Source organism: Barbus barbus (genome assembly GCF_936440315.1).
Source record: "Barbus barbus genome assembly, chromosome: 33".
Lineage (NCBI taxonomy): Eukaryota > Metazoa > Chordata > Actinopteri > Cypriniformes > Cyprinidae > Barbus > Barbus barbus.
The window spans coordinates 6,682,866-6,704,318 of NC_136761.1; the positions used below are offsets into that span (position 1 = coordinate 6,682,866).

General features: G+C 37.5%; 1 protein-coding gene across 1 annotated transcript in view; it reads left to right on the forward strand.

The window, feature by feature from the left end:
- The window catches only part of LOC306853255 (AF4/FMR2 family member 2-like), a 209,295-nt gene extending 188,121 nt beyond the window's left edge, over positions 1 to 21,174 (forward strand). The window contains exons 11-21 of the mRNA XM_079390520.1: positions 1,812 to 2,858; positions 4,626 to 4,741; positions 7,509 to 7,767; positions 8,073 to 8,209; positions 8,376 to 8,439; positions 10,306 to 10,442; positions 10,621 to 10,692; positions 13,632 to 13,725; positions 13,976 to 14,025; positions 16,720 to 16,937; positions 20,376 to 21,174. Of these exons, the coding sequence (XP_079246646.1) occupies positions 1,812 to 2,858; positions 4,626 to 4,741; positions 7,509 to 7,767; positions 8,073 to 8,209; positions 8,376 to 8,439; positions 10,306 to 10,442; positions 10,621 to 10,692; positions 13,632 to 13,725; positions 13,976 to 14,025; positions 16,720 to 16,937; positions 20,376 to 20,497 (2,316 nt within the window). The 3' untranslated portion in view covers positions 20,498 to 21,174. The remainder of the gene's footprint in view (positions 1 to 1,811; positions 2,859 to 4,625; positions 4,742 to 7,508; positions 7,768 to 8,072; positions 8,210 to 8,375; positions 8,440 to 10,305; positions 10,443 to 10,620; positions 10,693 to 13,631; positions 13,726 to 13,975; positions 14,026 to 16,719; positions 16,938 to 20,375) is intronic.
- Positions 21,175 to 21,453: the final 279 nt, after the last annotated feature.

The window sequence follows — 21,453 nt, forward strand, 5'->3', positions numbered from 1 at the left end:
ATTGGAAGGCCTATCAAGACATGCTCTATTTATCATCTTTACTCTTCTATGAAGCTGATTACTTTTCTATAAAACAATACTTACTGCAAATAGAGCTATACATGTAAAACTGGGTTTTGCATGAGACATTTTTGCCGATGCTGTATTGCAAAATAAATAAATTCTCTGTAATATGAAAATAAAATATATAAATGGTCTATTGTTGTAGTTTATAAAAAACTGTGGTAAATGGCATATTTGGTGGAAGTCACAGACTGTTAGATTTAATGATTAAAAAACATTATTAGTACTGTAATTATTATGAATTAATACTGAATTTGGGGGAGAAAATTGTCTAAAATTGTTGTGTGAACATAATGTATGTTTTGTGATGAAAAAATAGGCATCATTTACCTACAGCAAAATATTATTTCCACTTTTTTTTTTTTAAAGGTGAGGCATGACCCAGGCATTTTATGACAGGTTTGGCTATTTCCTCAGCCCTTCTATTTAGTGTTATTTACAGTTTGTTTGGTTTTTTTTTTTGGTGTTTTGCTCACCTTCTGAACTCTGGGCCCTGAGGTAAATGAATACCAGTTTATGCAATTATTTCCCTTAGATGATTATAGCCGGGCCCATTACCAGAAATTTCAAAAGAACCGAGATGAATCTGAGTAAGTCTATTTTCTCCTTTAGCTAAAGGCAAAGAGAGACTGAGGCAGCATTCCCCCTCTGAGTTTTCTCAGCATGGGTTAGAGGTAGGAGTTTTGAAAGGATCTCCTCAAAGGATTAATTGGCAGCTTTAAAGTTGTCCCGCAGTAGCCTGCCTGGGGCTTCCTAAGAGCATTACACAAGAGTAAACATCTCCCAGTTCTCATCGCCCCTTCTGTGTGTATAGCTTTGCTCTCTGAAAGGGATGGTCAATGGGAATCCATATCTTAGCACTGCAAGCTCTCTGGTCTGCAGAAAGATGTTTCTCTTTCAAGCGGCGGCACACAGCCTTGATGCCTCAGTGGTGAAATATTGGGAGGCCTGTCAATTTCGACACGCTCAATTGTTAATTCATCATCTTTGCTGGTGTTTTCAGTATAAAATTTGGTAGCTCGTATTGGCGGCAATGTCTCTCTGACAGATAGCGAATGTGGCTTTTGAATGTGAAATAGCACAGGAGATTGCCTTTTGTCTCGGAACGTACCATCAGTTCTGATTGGAAAGTGCACTGAATTGAATTTCTTACCCCGTGAGTTTAATGGTTAATATGGATGTCCACTCATTTCCACAGCTTCCTTTTCTGAATGATTTTCTATCATTCAGAGCATTCAAGACAGTGTTTATGGGTTCGTGGAAAAGATTTACTTGTGTCTGGAAACATAATGGTACACAACAATTGGCGTGAGATAATATAGCCGATGAAAACATCTCCGCAGCGAGAGCTGTGAGCTGTCATCAGGACAGTACTCACAGCATTTCCTCCGTTTATTCAGGAATTTTATGACTTCCTCTCTTAATGGCCTTTTCATCATAGCGCCAGTTCATTGGTCTGTGAAAGTCATATGATGGAATCATCAAGCTTCTCATGAATCAACACTGGAGACAGATGAAATCTGTACCGATATGCATCATTAGAAATTTGGTTTCCATGTTATTTTACTCATGCATCCATTTATATTGTATAGACCTCAATGCACATAATGCATGTAAAAATGTCACATTCACCAAATATGATCAGGTTTTCATCTCATTGTGTGATTGATAAAATAAGTTGCCAAGACAGTATTGTCAACATTCCTTAAACTGTTGTGCCATAAATTTGCTTTGTCTTTTTCCACCAGCCTGAACCTCCATCAACAAACAAGTGGCAACTAGATAAGTGGCTAAACAAAGTTAATCCTCACAATAAAGCACTAATTAACACCCAGTCAGACAGTCATGGGCTTAACAGTTCTCAACCTGATGAAAGGCAAGCCTCAGACAACCAGAGCTCCAGCAAGAGCAAGCCCAGCACAGCACTGGCACCAGCAGACCCCAAGGAGAGAACGTTGCTCAGTCCTATCCGAGAGAAAGCCAAACCCAAGACTGGTCAGAAGGCTCCAGACAGCAAAAGCACCAAGGTAAAATCACCAGCCTCAGTGGAGCTCGCACCACCCAGGAGAAGCACTGGAAAGAAGCAGCCCAAAAAGGTGGAGAGATCTTCCAGCAGCGAGGAGCACAACTGGCCAAGACCAGGAAACTCAAGTTCTACCCCGAAAGAGAAAGAGCCTCCGCCTTTAGAACCGCCGAAACCTAGAGGCAAGGGCCCTGGGGTCAAGACTGCTCCAAGAAAGGAACCTCGGACCACCACGACAAACACCGCACCAACGAATATCACACCAGTTCAGGATAAAAAGAAGCACCGAGGACCCAACAAGATCATTCCCAAGTCTAAGGAGTTCATCGAGACAGAGTCTTCTTCATCCGAGTGTCATTCGGACCCTGAGGAGCTCACTAAGGTTCAGCTTCCCTGTCCCGGTCCCAACACCCTAAGCCTGAAATCCAAGGATTGCAACAGCAATATCCTGAGTGTTAGCAGCCTTACCAGCACAAGCAGCACCTCTATGCCTGATCCAGGTGCCTCGGATCTCCTGGAAGAGCCCCTCTTTTCTCCCATTCCCATTGTACAAAATGAACTTTTGTCACCACTAAGAGATTTTGAGGACATCAAGTCCCTTTGGGTTAAGATTGAACTCAGTTTCCTATCACGGATACCAGGGCAAGACCCCCCGGAGCCTCCCCCAACAAAGGCCGAGTGTCGGGAGGTCAGTGTCAAGCACAGACGACAACAGTCACCCGCCTCTATCCCTGCAGAAAAGAACCCTAGTAAATCCAAGAGGAAACACAAGGCAAGTGTTCAATGTTCTCACTCTCATTTCATGCACTATAATTATAAAAATCAAGGGCTGCAATTGCAAAATAATCATGTAATTATTATTTTAAGCAAGTATTCATTTAGCAGGTCCTTTTAGTGACATTCACTTTCTCCATGGAACAGTTTCGCTGGAGTGCCTTGTTGAAGGACACAACTTTGATAGCTGAAGGATCGCCCCTTGCCGAGTTTGAATTGTACAATTCATTAGCAACCCAGATATTTAATGGCCAAACGTTTTTTTGTTGTTGTTTTTATAATATAGTATCTCATCCAACGTCATATGTAAATCATAGACCTTCCTGTCTACAGGAACATATTAAACTCTTAACACCTATGGGTACAAATGGTGACAGCTCATGAAAGACCACTTGCAGCTCCAACCTTTTCACACCTAGTTCAATTGAACATACAAGCAATCTTGAGCCTAACAACATGCATATGTAAACACATGGTCTCAGATCCCCACCTCAAGAGGTCCGTTTGTGGTTCAAAAGAGTCCCCTTTTAAGTCTGCTTACAATGTCAACACCAGGAGCATTGAGGTCACTTGCTGCCAGTTCCCTTTCTTCTTCACTTTAACTGAACTGGGTTTGGTTCATATGAAGTCTACTATATGTGAAAACCAGGGTTGTCAAGACCTCAATATACACTGCCTGTGAAAAAAAAATAAAAAATGGTGCACCCTCTAATAGAGAGGTCTTTAGCCCTGTTCCTGGGAACTCACTGTCCTGCAGAGTTTATCTAGAACCGTAATCAAACACAACTGAAGCAGCTAATCAAGCTCCTCAAGATTGTTTGAAAATGCTCATTGGAGGCAGGTTGGAAATAAACTTTGCAGGACAGTGGGTCCCCAGGAGCAGGGTTGAAGACCTCTGCTCTAACATGTCACTGGACCACCTTTAGCTTTGATTATATTGTGCATTTGTTGTGGCATTGTTTCAACAACATTATGCAACATCACAACATTTATTTCCATCAGGAGTTAAGTTCATGTTTGGCCAAGATCTAGTATTGACATTAGGAGAGTCAATTCACTCCAGCACATCCTAAAAGCTTTCAATGGGGTTAAGCTCAGGACTCCATGCACTCTAAAAATGCTGGATTAAATATGGACAAACCCGGCGACTGGGTTGTTTTGACCCAGCGTTTGGGTTAAATGTTTAACCCAACCTTCTAGGTAGTTTTATTTAACTCAACTATTATTTGTAAATTGCTATATTGCTGACTTAAAATTAACCCTAAATGTTAATTTCCTATCTATTTTGGGTTCATTTTAAGCAAGAAATGTTCGTTGTTTTTAACCCAGCATTTTAAGAGTGTGGTGACCAATTCATGTATGAAAATTATTTCTCATGCTCATTTAATCACACATGGGTACGTCTTCCAACATGGTTGTTTGAGAAATAAAAAAGTACACAGTGCATCAGTTAGGGTTAAAAGAATTGTTGTCAAACATGCCAGTAACATATTAATCACTTCAAAAATTATTCATTTATTATTTGCATATTTAAATCCAAACTGCAAACCTTTTTTTTCACTGTTCGTAATGTGTTCATGTGTACAGTATAATTTAAGATTTCAGTGCTATCCTGTTTCAACCAAGTGTAAGAGGAAACTGATTCTTGGACTATAAAAGATTTTTTTTAGTCCTAATGTAGATGTTTCAACTCATCCTTCATCCTTCCAAGCTAAATAACATGTTAAATTCTGTATGGTGGTAATTAACTTCCATCTCTCTGCAGTCTGAGCACTGTGACGTGATGAGTGGAGGCAAGAAGCTTCGGATGGATAAAGACGTACTGCTGCTTCCTCCTTGTATCTCGCCCATACACAACCACAAGGTCTCCAGCACAAAAGAGTGAGTATTCTAACTCATGGTTGTTGCCTACATTATCACGCACTTGTCTTAGGAGTGTCACGCACTTGACTAGTGACTAGCCATTTAGATTTTTTTCCAGTGCATTTAGTGGTTTTTAATAGATAATAAAGATTCTTGTTGGATTTTGTTCAACTCCGCTGAAAACCTCCATATAAAGAGCCCACGATGCTTTGCTTTTCTTTAACACATGCTGCCAGTCTCCCCTGATGTTTTTGCCACATATGCATGAAAACACTCGAGATTTGCCAACTCAGCTTAGTAGCTCACCCTGTGTTATGTCCTCTGAGAGAATTCTGGGATACGCAGGAGGAGCAGCAGGTCACCCTTACGAGCCACCTGCCTGCTTTGTCCTACTGCATTACAGTAATTTAACACTGACACCAGCACAACGGCTACTGCTAATTTTAGATATTCAATTAGTGTCAGGCCAGGCTAGAGCCCATCAAAGACACACGCGTGACAGGGGTCATGTGCTTGTCCTGTCCGCCTGAGTGCCCACCGCACTGCGACACAACTAACGCCAACGAATCTTCATGATACGATCAGCAGCGCTGCGTTAAATTATTAGCCACCGCTAACGACTATTACTGGAAGTGTTTAACACCTCGGTCTATTTACTGTTATCACCTGCTCAGTGTGTTTTAAATCAGCTTGTTCACCCTTTTAATTGAATTAGAAAAGTAAAGACGGCTTTTTATTTAGTGTTGTTAATTGATGAGACTCATGTTTTATTGCGTATTTTGAGCCTAATAAACCAAAGGTAAAAAAAATATGCTGCTGTCTAGGACATTCAGTCTCAGTGGAGCTTCTTTATTTAGCACTTAGGCTAAGTTTAGACATGTAAGCACTTATGTAAATGAATTTAGCCAAGTTTATATCAGAGCACATGCACATGCAGGTGCCACCACCTCCACTCTCATCTGTATAGGATCTTGTGTCTCTCCTATATTGTTTTAGAAAAGGAATAAAAGGAACAAAACCATTTGATCTAAAAATGACCCTACTGCCCTGAAGGGTGAAAATAATAAAAGAGAGAGCAGAATATAGTATCATATTTTCAACAAAATTACACCCTGTGTAAAATGATATACTGTATGTCAGTGGTAGCTCCTTTGAATTGCAGAAAGAAGCTTTACTCTTTAATTAGGGTTTAGTGTTGTGCTGAGATGCAACATTAGAAGTTGAGCAGAGAGCATTTCTCTTAGACAGTCGCCATAGATTTAGAAGAGTCCAGGAAACACAGTAATGGGCAGAATCCATTCTTGCCTGTTGTTTTGTCCACTTCTTCATGTTGAATTTAACAGCCTGGACTGGTAGAAGACTTGGACTAGGCAGCATCAATGGCAAATAAAAAGAGAAATATTTAATACCATAAATATTTCTTACTTGTCATGAAACTGCATTTTGCTTTTTTGTAATTTTAAAGAAATGCTATGTTATATTTTTGTTCTGATGCTTAATGCATGTGTCGCTATACAGTTACAAACTACAATGTAAAACCTGATCATTTAAGAATACTCAAAACATTTGAGGAAACATAGAGCTTAAAATTTTTATGACAAGTGGGGCGGGGCTGAGAGCAATGGGAGCCAAGCCAAGCCTCGCTTCCGTAATCCCACCCCACTTATCACAATGATAATTATATACAACTTGCTTCCATCAACAGCACATTCATTCAGATCTTTATAGGTTAGTACTAGTTAGCAACAGAACACTGTCACATGCTAATGTGGTTATCTAAAAGACTCACAGCAACACTTGCATGTAAATAGTCAAAAAAACATTTTGTAACTTGCAGTTTGTAAAATTAGGATGAGAAAAGCGTGAGCAGGAAATAAGGAGGAAAAAAAAAAATCACGCCTTACCTCAACCGCCAGAAACAGAGTGCGGGCAGAGTTCATGTTAGTAGCCTACTACAAACTGACGGTGATAATGGATTCCTTCATGAGTGATGTGAAAAAAAAAGCTGAAATAAAACTGAAGAAGAGACGCACCAGTTATTGAACATGCATGCAGAAAAGTGTATAAAGAAAAGTTAAACAGCTGAGTTTTACCATTTTTGAATCCATTCAGCCGATCTCTGAGTCTGGCGGTAGCACTTTTAGCTTAGCTTAGCATAGATCATTGAATCGGATTAGACCGTTAGCATTTCGCTCATAAATGACTAAAGTGTTTCGATAATTTTCCTATTTAAAGCTTGACACTTCTGTAGTTACATCGTGCACTAAGACCGACGGAAAATGAAAACTTCATATATATTGTATATTTTCATATGATCCTTTTTTAACTTTTTTCTGCTATCTTTTTTTCAGTGTATGTTTACATTTAGGGCAGGGTTTTTTTCCCCCATTTTTCAGTCTAACAGTGTAAAGCATCTAGTTATTATCTAGTTTTTCTAGCTACAGTCTTTCCATGTGATTTCTTTTGCCTGCTCCTTAAAATGAGCAATCTACATTTAATCTACATTTACGCAGCAAGGCGTAAAGCACAGATCGAGTATTTTGGCAGATCTAGTATTATGTAGCCTAGTCAGTTTACATTCACATAAGGCTGTGTTTAAATTAAGACACTTTTTTTCCCCAGTATCCAGTATGTTGTTTAAAACACCACCAAATATGACTCTATATGTCTTTGTTTTAAGAAATATTGTAAACACCACAAATTGATTGGCCTGCACTAAGTCTTGAAGTGTCTTGCAACCGCACAGACAGAGACCTTTGACATGTTTTCTATTTTTTCTGCCAAGTTCTTTAAAGAAGCAACCTCGCAAGCGGGAGGATAAGCTGTTACCGCCTCTGCTGTCGCCGCTGTCCGATGAGCCAGTGGGCCGCCCACGGAGGAGCAGCGAATGCAGCTCCCTCAGTCAGGAGGGAAGCATCCCCACTGTCCCAAACACCCTCCCCTCCACCCGCACAATACCTGCCTCCACCTCTTCATCATCGTCCTCATCACACAAACACCGCAAAGGAGAGAACAAATCCTTCTCCCATTCCAAGACCAGCGCAGTAAGTCACAGACAGATAGACTGATTGATGGATGGATGGATGGATTTTTTTTCTTCTTTGCTTGAGGCCTTCACCATATTTCCTGTTTTTGCAAAACTAATTACCTTCTTGGAAAGGTTTCAAAATATCCTTGAAGGCAAGAGAATGGCTCCCATGTGCCGATTGTCTAAAATCAATCCAGCTAAATGGTCCTAAAATGAAAACACTGAGTAGATGCAGAACAGACTGAGAGTGAATGGATCCTTTATGTATTATTCAAGCTGTTAAAGGCTAATTATCATTTTAATGTTCTCTTGCTGTTCCAGGAGGAAGACAGTCACAGCAAGCCTTCCGGCGGTTTTCACGGCAATGGTCAGTCAGAGCCAGACCTCTGGTCAAACTCTTCAGCCCTGTCCATGGAGCACATGGAGCCCAGGAGACCTAAACTCACATTTAATAACACGTATGTAACATAGCAGTGTGATTGCTGTGGATCATAATGACTGACTGAGTCTTGAGCTGTCTTTCAGTCGTATAGCAGCTCTACATTTTTCAGGTTCATGTTAATGCACACAGTGGAATGTGTGTGAAAAACAAACAGATCTTAATGACACTTTATATCATTACAGTGTTCACAATGCAGATTACTACATGCAGGAAGCCAAGAAGTTGAAGCACAAGGCAGATGCTTTGGTAAGTCAATTCATGTGCCAAAATCAAAACAATAATTGTTATAGAATCACAGTTATTATAGTTAACTGAAACTAAAACTAAACCATAAGAAAGTATGTTCATAACTTGAAAAAAGTAAATATGCACTGAAATAAAGCATATAAAAAACTTAAACTTATTTTATTTCATCTAGTTGTCAAGGCAACATTTCTCGTTTTCCTTTATTTTAACTTGGTGTACTAAAAAAAAAAAAAATAAAATAAAATAAAAAATACAAAAATGAAAAATAAAAACAAAAATACTAAAACTATATTAAATTAAATTGAAACTGAGAAATAATTCAACATTTTAAAAACTATAGTAGTATCTAAATTACTAATAAAACAACACTGTATGGAATAAAATGCTGAAAGAAAAGGTTTTATTGTCTTATGTGTAATTTGTTTTAATTAATCACATCTTTAAATAAAATTTTAGGGTAAATGACTTTCTAAGCAGAAGAAATTCGACTGAATATGGTATAAACTACAGAAAAAATGTTAGCTCATAAATTGATCTGATCATTCTCATTGTTATTAGTGGTTATTCTGATATTTGATTGCAGCATTAGGACTACTACATTGTACTTAGAACTTAGTACTACTACTACTGCTGCTACTAATAATAAATTAGTACTGTAGCAGTAGTAGTAGTAGTATTGTTGTTTTGTTGTTAGAATAATAAGTCTATATAAAAAATTATGATTTAAAAATTCAATGAAGAAAAATTATTTTCTGAAACTCTAGTGGAGACATGTGAAATTATGACGTCTTTTCCTAAGCAGAAAAATCTGCCAAGCCAGAGACTCCATTCAGTTCTCATCCAATCTCAGTGCAGCCTAGGAGAAACAGTGATAATAGTGTGATCTTTAGCGATTTTTCTTTCCAATGGGAAGTTAGCACTCAGCAAGAGTAGATGAAAAATTCCTGTCACACTGCTCTTAACTACACGGACACATAACCCATCTGCTACAGAGAGCCATTAGCAAGCTGAGAAAAAGCTCTCTCGGCAGACCTTTTATAATTGAAGACTTTCCCATCTAGGCGAGCGAAAGCCCTTGTGTCTACCCTTAGCATCCATAAAGCAGCAGCTTTGTTAGCGATTTACAAAACAGACCCCCAGACCCTCAATAATTGGATCCAAGCAATTATCTCTGGAGACATTGTCCATTATCGCAAATTACATCCTCTCTGTCATAAATCGCGATGACGATGTATAGACCTAGTCATGAATACAAAGTAAAGGGAATTGATTGCCAGCGTTACATGAGCGTGGTGGCAGGCGTGTAATGAATCCCGGGCGCATTGAAGGGCTCACTTGAAAACGAATGGACTCGGCTTCTGAGGTGCCGGCGGAGGCAAGTGGTCAGTAAATCTATTTTACGCTCCTATGGAGATGAGATATGCTCTTATTGTTTGTGCTTGTCTGCGGAGCTGGATGCTGTTGTGTTTTTTGGAGGCAGGCGTAATGTTGTTTAGTGTTATTGATTAGTTTGTGTTTGCGAAACGAGACATGGGAGTTAAAGTTAGCCTTTATGCGCCGGCCTGTACCGATAAGTCAGGATGAAAAACACAATCCCTAAATGTAGAGAAAAGCACTTCGTACTGCTATCCCACACAAAATAAACTGTTCTGATTCATAAACTTGTCTTGAAGTTGGCCGTAAATCTGCATGTTGCCTCACTCTTGCATTACATCTTCTGACTCGTCGTCTTACCTCAGCCTAATGGCTTTATTTCCTCCTCCAATGGTATCTGTTTTTCTATATGACTTTACGAGCTTCGAAAATTACCTCAATCTTTTTTTCTTTTTTTTTTTTGCGTAATTCTCTCAACCTTTTGCTTCACAGATGGACAAGTTCGGCAAAGCTGTGAATTACGCAGATGGGGCGCTCTCGTTTATCGAATGCGGCAACGCCATGGAACGGGACCCGTTAGAAGCAAAGTCACCATACACAATGTATTCAGAAACCGTAGAGCTCATCAGGTCAGTGCCCTCTTCATAATTCAAAAATAAAAACCGATTGTCATTACAGTTGTAGCAGTCCTTGTTTTATCGACATCTGATGCAATAAAAATGAATGGTCCTCAAAGTTCACGAGTGTACTCTATGGTGTCAGTAGTTTTATCATATTTGTGTAACTCTTGTACTTTTCTTATTTAAGGTACGCAATGAGATTAAAGAACTTCACCAGTCATTCCGCCACAATAGCTGAGAAGAAGCTCGCTGTACTGTGGTAAGTTTGCTTTCGTTAGCAAGTGAACACTTTATTACGATAGTCCACTTAAGACATTCAACTAGCAGTCTTTAGAGTATTAGTAGACTGTCTGCTTAATTTCTTCTAACACTTTATTTTGATGGACCCACAACATGCAACATACTGACTATGAGAAACTTTGCAAGTATATGTCAACTTACTCTACTAACCCTAAACCTACCCCAACAGTCTACTCTGAGAGTTAGTAGACATGTAGCTGCAAATTAATAAGAATTAGTTGACATGTAGTTACAAAGTTACGTATAGTTAGTAGAATGGACTATCAAAATAAAGTGTAACTGAACATCGTGTCCTTGAGAATAGTTCTACATTCGACTTTGCTTCCAGAGTTATCCGGGTTATATCAGATCGCCCACCCCTAAATGTCACAGAAAAAGATGAGTTGTGCTTCTTTAAAAGTCACTTTAAATGTCGGTTTGATGAACCCTTCCTGACTAAGGGTACGTTTCATGACAACGATGCTCTAAAAACAGAAACGTTTTTCCGTTGCATTTTTGAAAAGTTTTGCGTACACACGGAAATGTTTTCAAAATGTTCCCCGTGTGAATTTAGTGCATCGTTGTCAGGAACGCTGAATTATGCATCCCAGGCAAGTAGTTGGCAATGTCACTTTGTAAAGAAACACTCCTGTGCACATTCCTATGAACTGAATACGTAATACAAATGCGCGTGATCACAGTATTTCGTAGTTTACATGTAGTTTTTTCAAAACCTTGCACTTTGTTTTTAAAAGTTAGCATTTTCATGCCTCGAAAACACTGTTGTCATGTAATTAAACAGCCAAAGACATGAAAATTTAGTTAAAAGCATTGTTGCGTAAATGCCCTCTACATAGCCAGAATGACCCACCATGTGGACTTTCAAATTAGTGTCATGCTGTTTGCTGAAAAAGTCATTTTCATTGATAACCCAACAGATGTAGTTGTTTTGAAGAAGCGACGTACGCATTAGGGCCTTCTAAGGGCGTCAGAGGTGGTATTAACACTCCAACGCCGTTCCCCGCGTACCATCAGAAGCTAAATCCAGCGCTTTGCACTAGCAGCCAGTTAAATCTCCTCTCAGCCATCGCTCGACGACAATCATCCGTATCTGGAAGGAAGCTTTAAAACACTGCTAAAGCGCTTAATCAGCTTAGAGTGGATCATTATTCCTGTATTTCATTAAGCTATTAGAGGATAATGAAAGATTTCCACATGGTGACGGCAGAAACATATTCTCGCCCAGATAAAAGCCGCCCGTGCTCTGCCTGCCTGTCACGCCGCGGCGGCTTGTTTATTTTGAATGTCAAGGTTAGTTTTGCGCTTATAGCGGGATGACAGTCATCAGCGCAGATTGGAATTCAGCTGCCAGTCTCTCCGGCTTGTTAATGAAAGCCATCTAGCAGCCGAAAGGGATTTTCAAAGGCTGCTGCGTTTGTGATTTATAAACCTGGGTCGAGGACATAATACCATTCGGGCGATATTATATGCATTTAAGAGAGCTGTAAAAACATGTTTGCTCTCGGGCTTCAGATATTAGGCCAATATAACCTGTAGATTTTGACCTGTGACGTCGGGAAACATTTCATGCTCAAATAAAGACGCATCTACAAGATGCCATAAAAGCCTCTTACCTGCTTTTGGACACCTTGTTTATATATTGATGGGACTTTAGGAGTCTGGATGTGTGAGAAATGTGAGAAAGCTAGTTTTGGTTTCATGGGGCTCTGCATATGTCCCAAGCATCTGGTGTCTCACAAGAATACTGTTGAAAGGTCAGCCTCCCCATGATACTGGCTGCTTTTCCCTCAGTGCTCATATTGATGCACACTGCTTGTTATGATAATACTGTTGTTGTTGTTGTTTTTGTTGTTGTTGTTGTCAACAAGATACTGTTGATGTTATTGCCCTAGACGCTTTCGGCCCTGTGAATTATTAGAAATACATTCTCTTAAAACACATTTTTGACACTATTTGCTGGTATTTAATTTTTTGTTTTGTTTTTTGTTTTGTTTTGTTTTGTTTTTTGTTTTTTGTTTTTTGTTTTTTGTTTTGTTTTTTGTTTTGTTTTGTTTTTTTGTTTGTTTTTTTGTTTTTTGTTCATCTGAACACATCATTTCCACCAAGCATTTATTGCCTTTAATAACATTTTTTGGTGGAAATTATATTTTAAACATTTCTGGAATAAAACTTATGTCTCCTTTGTCTCGCTTAAACCAATTTCATAGTACTGTAAATTTTTTTATAAATAAATTAAAAACCATAAAATCTTAAGTTCAGTTGCTGCTCATATAGAAGTAATATCAAAATAAAAACATAAGTTCCCATGACTTACTGAAATGATCTGATTTGATTTTACAGTGTGGCATATTATGCATCCTTATTGCGCATGATTAAATAATATTTGAACAATTATTGTACAAATTTTATAAAAATAAAAAAAAGTGTTTTGCTTAATTTTGATGTTATCTGTTTATTTTCTTCACATTTCTCAAGTTCTTCATTAACACTACAATATCCAACTAACCTACATTAAAAGTAACACACACACACACAAAAAAACAAAAACTCGATTATACACAAAATTATAGGTCATAATGGAAAGGATGCCACAGTTGTGGGACAATTGTGTCTGGAACAAGAAGTCCATACATAAAAGCATTTGAAAACAAAAAATAAACCAAATAATACCATAATAATAATAATGGCATGGTAAATGGTTGCCAGTTTCAATGTAACATTTATACAACAAAAAGTTAGCTTCAATAAAAATCAATCCCTGGGGCATAATAAAGCAAAAACACCCAAACATTGCCTTGATGATGCTGCATTAATAGTCCTAACAGCATCTTTCAATATTCCTTGAATACGTTTGGCAAGATCTTAATAGAACCTTAATGAATATTTTCTCTTTTTCAGCAATCGTTGTTTGTCACTTTTGTATTTGCGAATGTTCAAGCTGAAGAAGGATCATGCGATGAAGTATTCCCGCTCACTAATGGAGTATTTCAAGGTACGACCCCGTGCCTGTGTTTCTTTCTTTATTGCAATTAAGCAACAGAGCTAGAAACCTTCATATTTGTTTGAATAGCTTGTTCTCGTAAATTCTGCATGCATTATTAAATCAATTTATTCATCAATTCTAAGCATACATTGTCAAACTGTAAGCTAATTATGATTAAAAGCCTTTGCATGAGACCTAGCATGCTTGCATTTTGCGATTGTGTGCTGTTTATAAATGATTTTTGTTCTTGCTACCTCAGAATTCTGCAAAAAGTTCCCAAGCACCTTCGCCGTGGGGAACCAATGGAAAGTACGTGCATTTTCCTCTCTTTGTCCTTTTGTGTTTCTGCCAGCTTGTGAAAAGATTCCATCTTGCTTGAGAACAGCCCTCCTGAATCTTCTTCCCGCTGCCAAGTGGGAAAAAAATATAGTGTGAGATATGAAACCTCAGTCGTGGTTACTTGACATCAGTGAAAGGACATGAAGAGAGGAACTCTGGGAAAGCAGCATCGCTTCAATGTCAGCTCTATGGCAACCCAGTACCAATGGGGTGAGGCGGTGTGAGAGGCGCTGTGTTTGACTTTGATTGTGTGCCTGATCCGGCCTCTAGCTGGACACTGCCCAGGCCCGCTGTTCGGCTGCCAACCTGCCTGTCAAAAGCAATTAGCCTCACCGGCTCGGCCCCTGCAGCCACTACATTAGCAATAAAGAGCCAGCCGTACCTGCTGTAGCTGTGATCAACACATCCATCCTCAACCTCCTCCTCATCCTTTACCCCCATGAATCTTTTTTTTGCCTCGGAGGGAGTTTATTTATTTTAGCTGAGCCCTGAAACCCGCTACGAATGTGCCTGGCTGTTGACAGGGCGCATAATTTAGCCGGCCGAGGCTTGAGTGTGTTTCCATTTATCAGTGGATTACAGGCCACTGAACCAGATTGTTTGGGGTGAAGTACTAAAGAGACTAATGAATATGTGTGCCGATAGTTGTCTGGAGGAACGACGCTGTCTGCAGCTTACTGTTGATAATGTACCGAGATGCTGATTAAAGGGTTGTTTGGTAAACATAAAGAATCTCGTGGCTGGTAGTGATGGTTGTGAAAAAGAAGTGCACTTATTTTAACCTGTTAGCTGTCAGCATTCCGTATTGATAAGTCTTCTGTAAGACATATCAATGGAAAGGTCTGAGTCTCTATATTCCATATTTCGTGGTTATTTCATGATAGAAGTAACATTGTGACAGAAATGTATACATTTGTGATAGAAAAAAAAATGCATGAAAAATAAAAATTTTCTCACGGGAATCTCACAGGAACCAAAATCTTTGTAATATCAACTTCAAATTTGGAACATAACTTATTTAGACATATGACTTTGATTTTATAGCAATTTTAGATTTCAAAACAGTTTATATTTAATATAAATATATAGTAATATATTTATTTTGTATGAAATAAAAAGTAGTGCATTTTCTTTACAGTAAAATTCAAGTACATTTTAAATAATTAGGTTATCGTAATCTTATTTTGATGTTGATTAACATGATAAACCATTTGTAAAGTGCTTGATTATAGTTTTAATTGTAGTGTGTTATTTGATAATACTTTTTTTTTTTTAAATGTTCTAAACTGCAACTGCATCATTACAAATATGCCTTTTAAATAAATGATATCGAAGTTTTAACAGAAATTACACTAAAGTATATTTCATTTTACCATAAATTCTTGTCAGTATATTCAGCAGTACAACTATATTTAAAAGACAGTAGAATTATGAAATTATATAAAAAGAAAGTCCTACCTAAATGGGTCAAAAAGCACTGTTAAGTTCAACTACACTCTTAAAAATAAAAATGATGCCATAGAAGAACCTTTTTTGTCTGAATGGTTCCATAAAGAACCTTTAACATCTGAAGAACCTTCCTGTTTCACAAAAGGTTCTTTGTGGTGAAAGAAAGTTCCTCAGATTATAAAAAGGTAAGAAAGAGATGCTTCTTTAAAGAACCTTTGACTGAATGGTTCTTTGTGGAACCAAAAATGGTTCTTCAATGGCATCGCTCGAAGAACCTTTTGAAGCACCTTTATTTTTAAGAGTGTTTAATATAAATTTAAACTGTAAAACAATTTCAATATTAATTCATTAATATAACACTATTAATGTCCACTTTACACATTATATGTACAGTACTTATTGTAGTAATAACAGTAAATAATGCTTAATTACATATAACTAACCTAAACCAGCCCTAATCCTAACTCGGCAACACTTTATTTTAAGGTGTCCTTGTTACACATATTACATGTACTTACTATTGTAATAACAATTAATTACACATAATTGCATGCAAGTAACACTAAGCCAAACCCTAATCCTAACCCTAACCATATAGTAAGTACATACTCAGTATTTAAATGTATAACTACACTGTAACAAGGACATCTTAAAATAAAGCGTAACCCCTAACTCTAACCCTGTATATGTAGTTAATCAATATTACTCAGTACATAAATATATATTTTACATCGTATCAAGAACACCTTAAAATAACTGTAACTGCATGTTCATTTAATTGCAAAGAACATGTAATTACATGTCTGAAAACATTACATTCAGTTTGCACTTAAGTATATATGTTAATGTTTATAATTTCCATAATAAGTACTCATTTTACAAGTATGCTAAAGAGTACTTCTTTTGCACAAGGGTAGTCATTACAGCCAATCAAGACATATATGATTTTTATAAAGCTGTTTGGCGCAGGATATTGAGCCAATGAGATTTCACTGTGGGCAGGGCTGCTGAGCATATCATAAAATAAACAGAAACTAAGCAACAAACAAAATGTCTTTACATGCCGCGCTCGTCACTTACATTTGATAGATAGTAATGCACAAGATCCATTTTAAGGGTAAGGAAAGTGACGTGTCAGTTTGAAATGGTGTGGGAATACGGTGGATTGGATTTCCAAAATTCTCATTGGTCAGTATTTAATCTTTCTCCTAACAGGAGCACAGGTACCCCGTCTCCCATGTCCCTGAGTCCATCTCCTGTCAGTTCGGTCAGCAGCAGCACTGGAGTGATGGGCTCTTCCTCTGCTTCTGGAAGTGTGGCCATTCCCCAACGTATCCACCACATGGCAGCCAGTCATGTCAACATCACCAACAACATCCTGCGCAGCTATGAACACTGGGAAACCGCTGACAAGCTGGCCCAGGAAAGTCAAGGTAGGATGGTTTTGAGTTGTATTTCAGGTTTTATTGTTTGCACAAACACTTGTTTTTCTGTAGACTACATATATCTGAGTGATAAGTACACCCACTATATTGCCAAAAGTATAGGGTCACCCCCTTCTAATGAACATGTTTGACTACTTTAGTCATTTCTATGAGTACAACTCTTAATGTTTAAGCATATAATGATATTCTAGGGAATTGTGTGCTTCTAATTTTATAGCAACAGTTTGGACAGGACCCTTTTCTATTCTAACATGACAGTGTCTCTGTGTATAAGACACTGTTCAAAAAGACATGATTGATTGAGTCAGTGTGGAAGAACTTGACTGGTCTGCAGAAAGCCAAGTCCTGATCCCAGCTGAACACGTCTGGTGTGACTTTAAATGCAGACCTTGAGCCGAAAACTCATCACCAAACACCAATCTGACTCTGATTCAACAATCAAAACTTTATCTAATCTTGACAAAACACATTGTTTGAAAGGTCTGTATCTCAAGGTTCCATATTTGGTGGTTATTTTGCAACAGAATAATTTTTTGACAGAAGGTTTTGTTATAGATCCTTAAAAATCTTACAGGAATCTACATTTTTGTAATATCAACTTCAAATATGGAACAGTAATTTATTTATGGATTTATATATGGCTTTGATTTTATAGCAGTTTTAAATTCCAAAATATTTAATACAAATTTAATTTTCCATAAAATAAAAAAATGTTAAGAACAGTACATTTCTTTACAGTAAACTCAAAGTGCATTATAAATAATTTTTTTTACGTTTTTGTGTGCTTTAACACGAATTTATTTTCAATCTAAAATAGTTCACAGAATGATTTTTCATATACTGAAATGATTTGGTAAAATATTTGTAGGCAAATGTTGGTTTTTACTGTTAATCGTTGGTGTTTATAAAAGAAAATGATTAATTTTTATTTTTTATATTCATTAAGTGACACAGTTTGAAAGACATGCAAGATTATTGTTACACATTTTTTCAAGAATGTACTATTTCAGTGTTTCTACTTCCAATATATATGTATATGTATGTGTATATTATTGTGTACAGGTTTGACCATTTTTAGCTATATCGTACATGAGTATTAGAGAGACAAAATTAGTACTTCGCCTACTATTGTCAGGGCTTTTTTATCTTGCACCATGAAACAATCACTGAAGTAAAGAATGACTTTTTCCCAAAATCTCTCTCCTGCAGATAAATCTCATTTGTCTTCGCTGTCATATATCTCAGCGTTATATAAGAAATTCACCTCTCGCACTCGCAGCGTTATCAGTGACTCAACGTTTGATACGGCCCACCAGAGAAATGAAAAAGCCACTATGCTAATTGCATTTGAGATCTGATGTGGCTTGTCATTTCCTCTCTTTCTCTCTCTGTGTCCTCTGGAGGAGACTAATTAAAACGCTCTGAGACCCTGTGTGTTGTACGAGGTCTCCCCCGCCTCAGAAATCAGTCGTAATAAACTCTCTCTCAACTTCCCCTCCTCACTGTCTTTCCTAGAAATGAATGCAGTTAGGTGCTGGTGGGTACGAACTTTGGTCAGAATGATAGCGGGATTGGCTAATTATGACAGTATCAGCTCTGACTCGGCGATCTGTTTGCTAATTGCTGCAGTCATTAGTAGGAGGCAGTGATGTCATCAGATACCTCCGTTATCTTCAGGCTAAACTTAAGAAGATTCACCTTGATGAAGGAAAATGTAGTTAAAGATAGTTTTTGTGTTGTTGTTGTTTTTATTATGTTTTATCATTTTTTATCATTTTAAGTGTCAAAAAATATATATATACATATACTCAGCCTTCTCCAAGTCTGAATTTTGTGAATAAGTACGCTTGTTTACAAACCACTGCAGCATGAAAAATTGATCACTTTTTATGTAAATGTGAAAGTTTATGCAAGTATAATGAATTTAATTAGTTTGGAAACTTTTCAGAGTAACATTTATGTTGTTTTGGGTTTCATAAATGTGGGCAATCATGAGTTATAAGTCAAACGAATTTAATTACACCCCATTTATTCCAATGGGGTAATTCTGGTAATTCTCAGATTATTATGCATGTTTATTGTTTTTTTAACGATGATATATTCAAATAGGATTTCACATCAGAATTGAATATACATTTCAAAGAATTTCTCAATTTCGCAGTAACAAAATGCAAAATTGAGAATGCAAAAATGCAGTAATAACATAGTAATAACAACATTTTTCACATTCACTCATTAATGAGAAGCTGCTAATCAGATACAGTATGGTTTTAGTTGAAAACAAATATTAAGTTATGACTGTTTTATAAAACAACAATTCATCGAGTCAGACCCAGAAAATCATACACAGACTTTTAATGCATTGTAAGAGTTAAGGGTTTATTTTTATGATTATTAACAGCATTCTTTTCTGGAATTCAAATTCTTCAGAACAATCTTAGGCCCTGTTTACACCAGTGCGTTTTCTTTTTAAAATGCATAACTTTTGCTACGGATACACCTATCGTTTACTCTACTCCGCGTTTACGAGGTTGAAAACGGAGACTTTTGAAAACGCCGCTGACCCCGTTTTAGTTTGAAAACTTGGTTGCATTTCAGTGTAAACGGACCAAAACGGAGACTTTTGAAAACGATGGCGTGGCTGCCCACATTTGCTATGCGTATCCTTGATGACCGTGTAAACAATAAGAGCATACTCATTATTGGACCCATAGATACATATGGGTAGATTCCCCATTCGACCGCTCCATGCATACAGACGCGTCCGCCATCTAAATAATAGGGAATCTACCTAAACATATCTATGGTTGTACCTGCATGAATGGTCACGTGACATGCATTTTCGGTTGTGTAGTGTAAACAGAGATCGTTTCTGAAACGCCGGTGTAAACGTTGATCGCTTTCATTCTAATATGCCGTTTTAAAATGAAAACGCACTAGTGTAAACAGGGCCTTAAAAAGATAAGAACATTTTTAATACAAAATAGGCTATTTGTAATACTTTATACTTAATTTTGAAAATAAATAGAAAATAGTAAAGTTTTTTAATGAATAAAGGCAGGATTCAGTTTTCCACTTTTTAGATCACTCTTAAATACGATCACTGGCAAAACAATATATATATATATATATATTATGATTTGCAATGTATGTGTTTTTAAACAACTGTATTTTCTCTGAATACACTTTTGAGCGCCATCAATGAACCCATTTTGGGGTCAAGGTGTTGTAGTTAGTCTGCCAGCAAGTTGCATCTGCTTTATTGTTGGTTTTTGCTGTCAATGGCACATAAAAAAATGGCACTCAGTGTAAAAAAGGTTAGCAACACCTGTAATATATAATTAATTGTAGTCATTCTGTTTGTAAAAACCAATGTTGGTCCCATGTTGCCAATCGCTCTGTGTGTGTCTCTCTCTGTTCTGACAGAGTTCTTTCTGGAGCTGGACTCAGTGATGGAACCGTTGACGCAGCACAGCAGCATGACAGAACTAGTGCGCTACATACGCCAAGGATTGCACTGGCTTCGGCTGGAGGCCCATTTGTTATAGTGCTGGCGCTTCCACTGCACTCTTCCTTTCTCTCTCTTTCTCTCTCTCATTCTCTTCCCCACCGTTCATCACTACCTCCACCATCTTTGCCATCTACAAGCCTCCGGAACCCCGAGGGAAGTCGGCAGTTAACCACTAGCGAGCCTCAGAACTGTGAGTTATTCCCTGGAGGGTGCCATGTCCTCGTTTCAGCTTGATTCCTGTATAGTGCGTCAGGAAAGTCTCGAGATGTCGTAGAAGGCGGATCTGGAAGGACGGAGCGCTGCTGCATCGCATCACAGCACTACAGGAGGCCAAATGTATGCATCTGTTACAAGAACATGGTAGCAGTGGGCAAGTTAACAATGTTGTTGAAGAAAAATTCAGCTAGTGACCACTGTGATGTGGGCCAGGCAAATTTAATTTGTAAGGCAGGAGAGACCAGAAACAAACTTTACGCAAGTACACAAAGATACAGTAGGTATGAAAGCTTGATCAACATATTGCAAGTGTGAAATACACTTGAACATTCTTAAAGTGTGATACTGTGTGTGGTACATAAGCGGCAATAGAGTTAACTTCAAATGTCTGTGGGTCAATGACAATAAGTTTTGGTCCTAATTTACTCACAAGATACATTGAAAATGCAATTTATAATTGAAGGGACATATTTAATTCAAAATTCAAATTGAGCAGAAATGTCAGGGTGATACAATTGTCCTTGTTTAATAATGAAAAAAAAGCATTCTCATAAGAATGAAAATCTTAAAAAAAAAAAAAAATTTATTTTTTAATATAAATTTTTTTTTTAATACTTTTATTCAGCAAGGACACATTAAACTGATCAAAAGTCACAATAAAGACATTTAAAATGTTACAAAGGATTGATATTTCCTGTTCCTGATTTTTGTTAAAAAAAATATGAAACAGCACAACTGTTTTTGTTTTTGTTGTTGTTGTTGTTTTTTAATGATGCG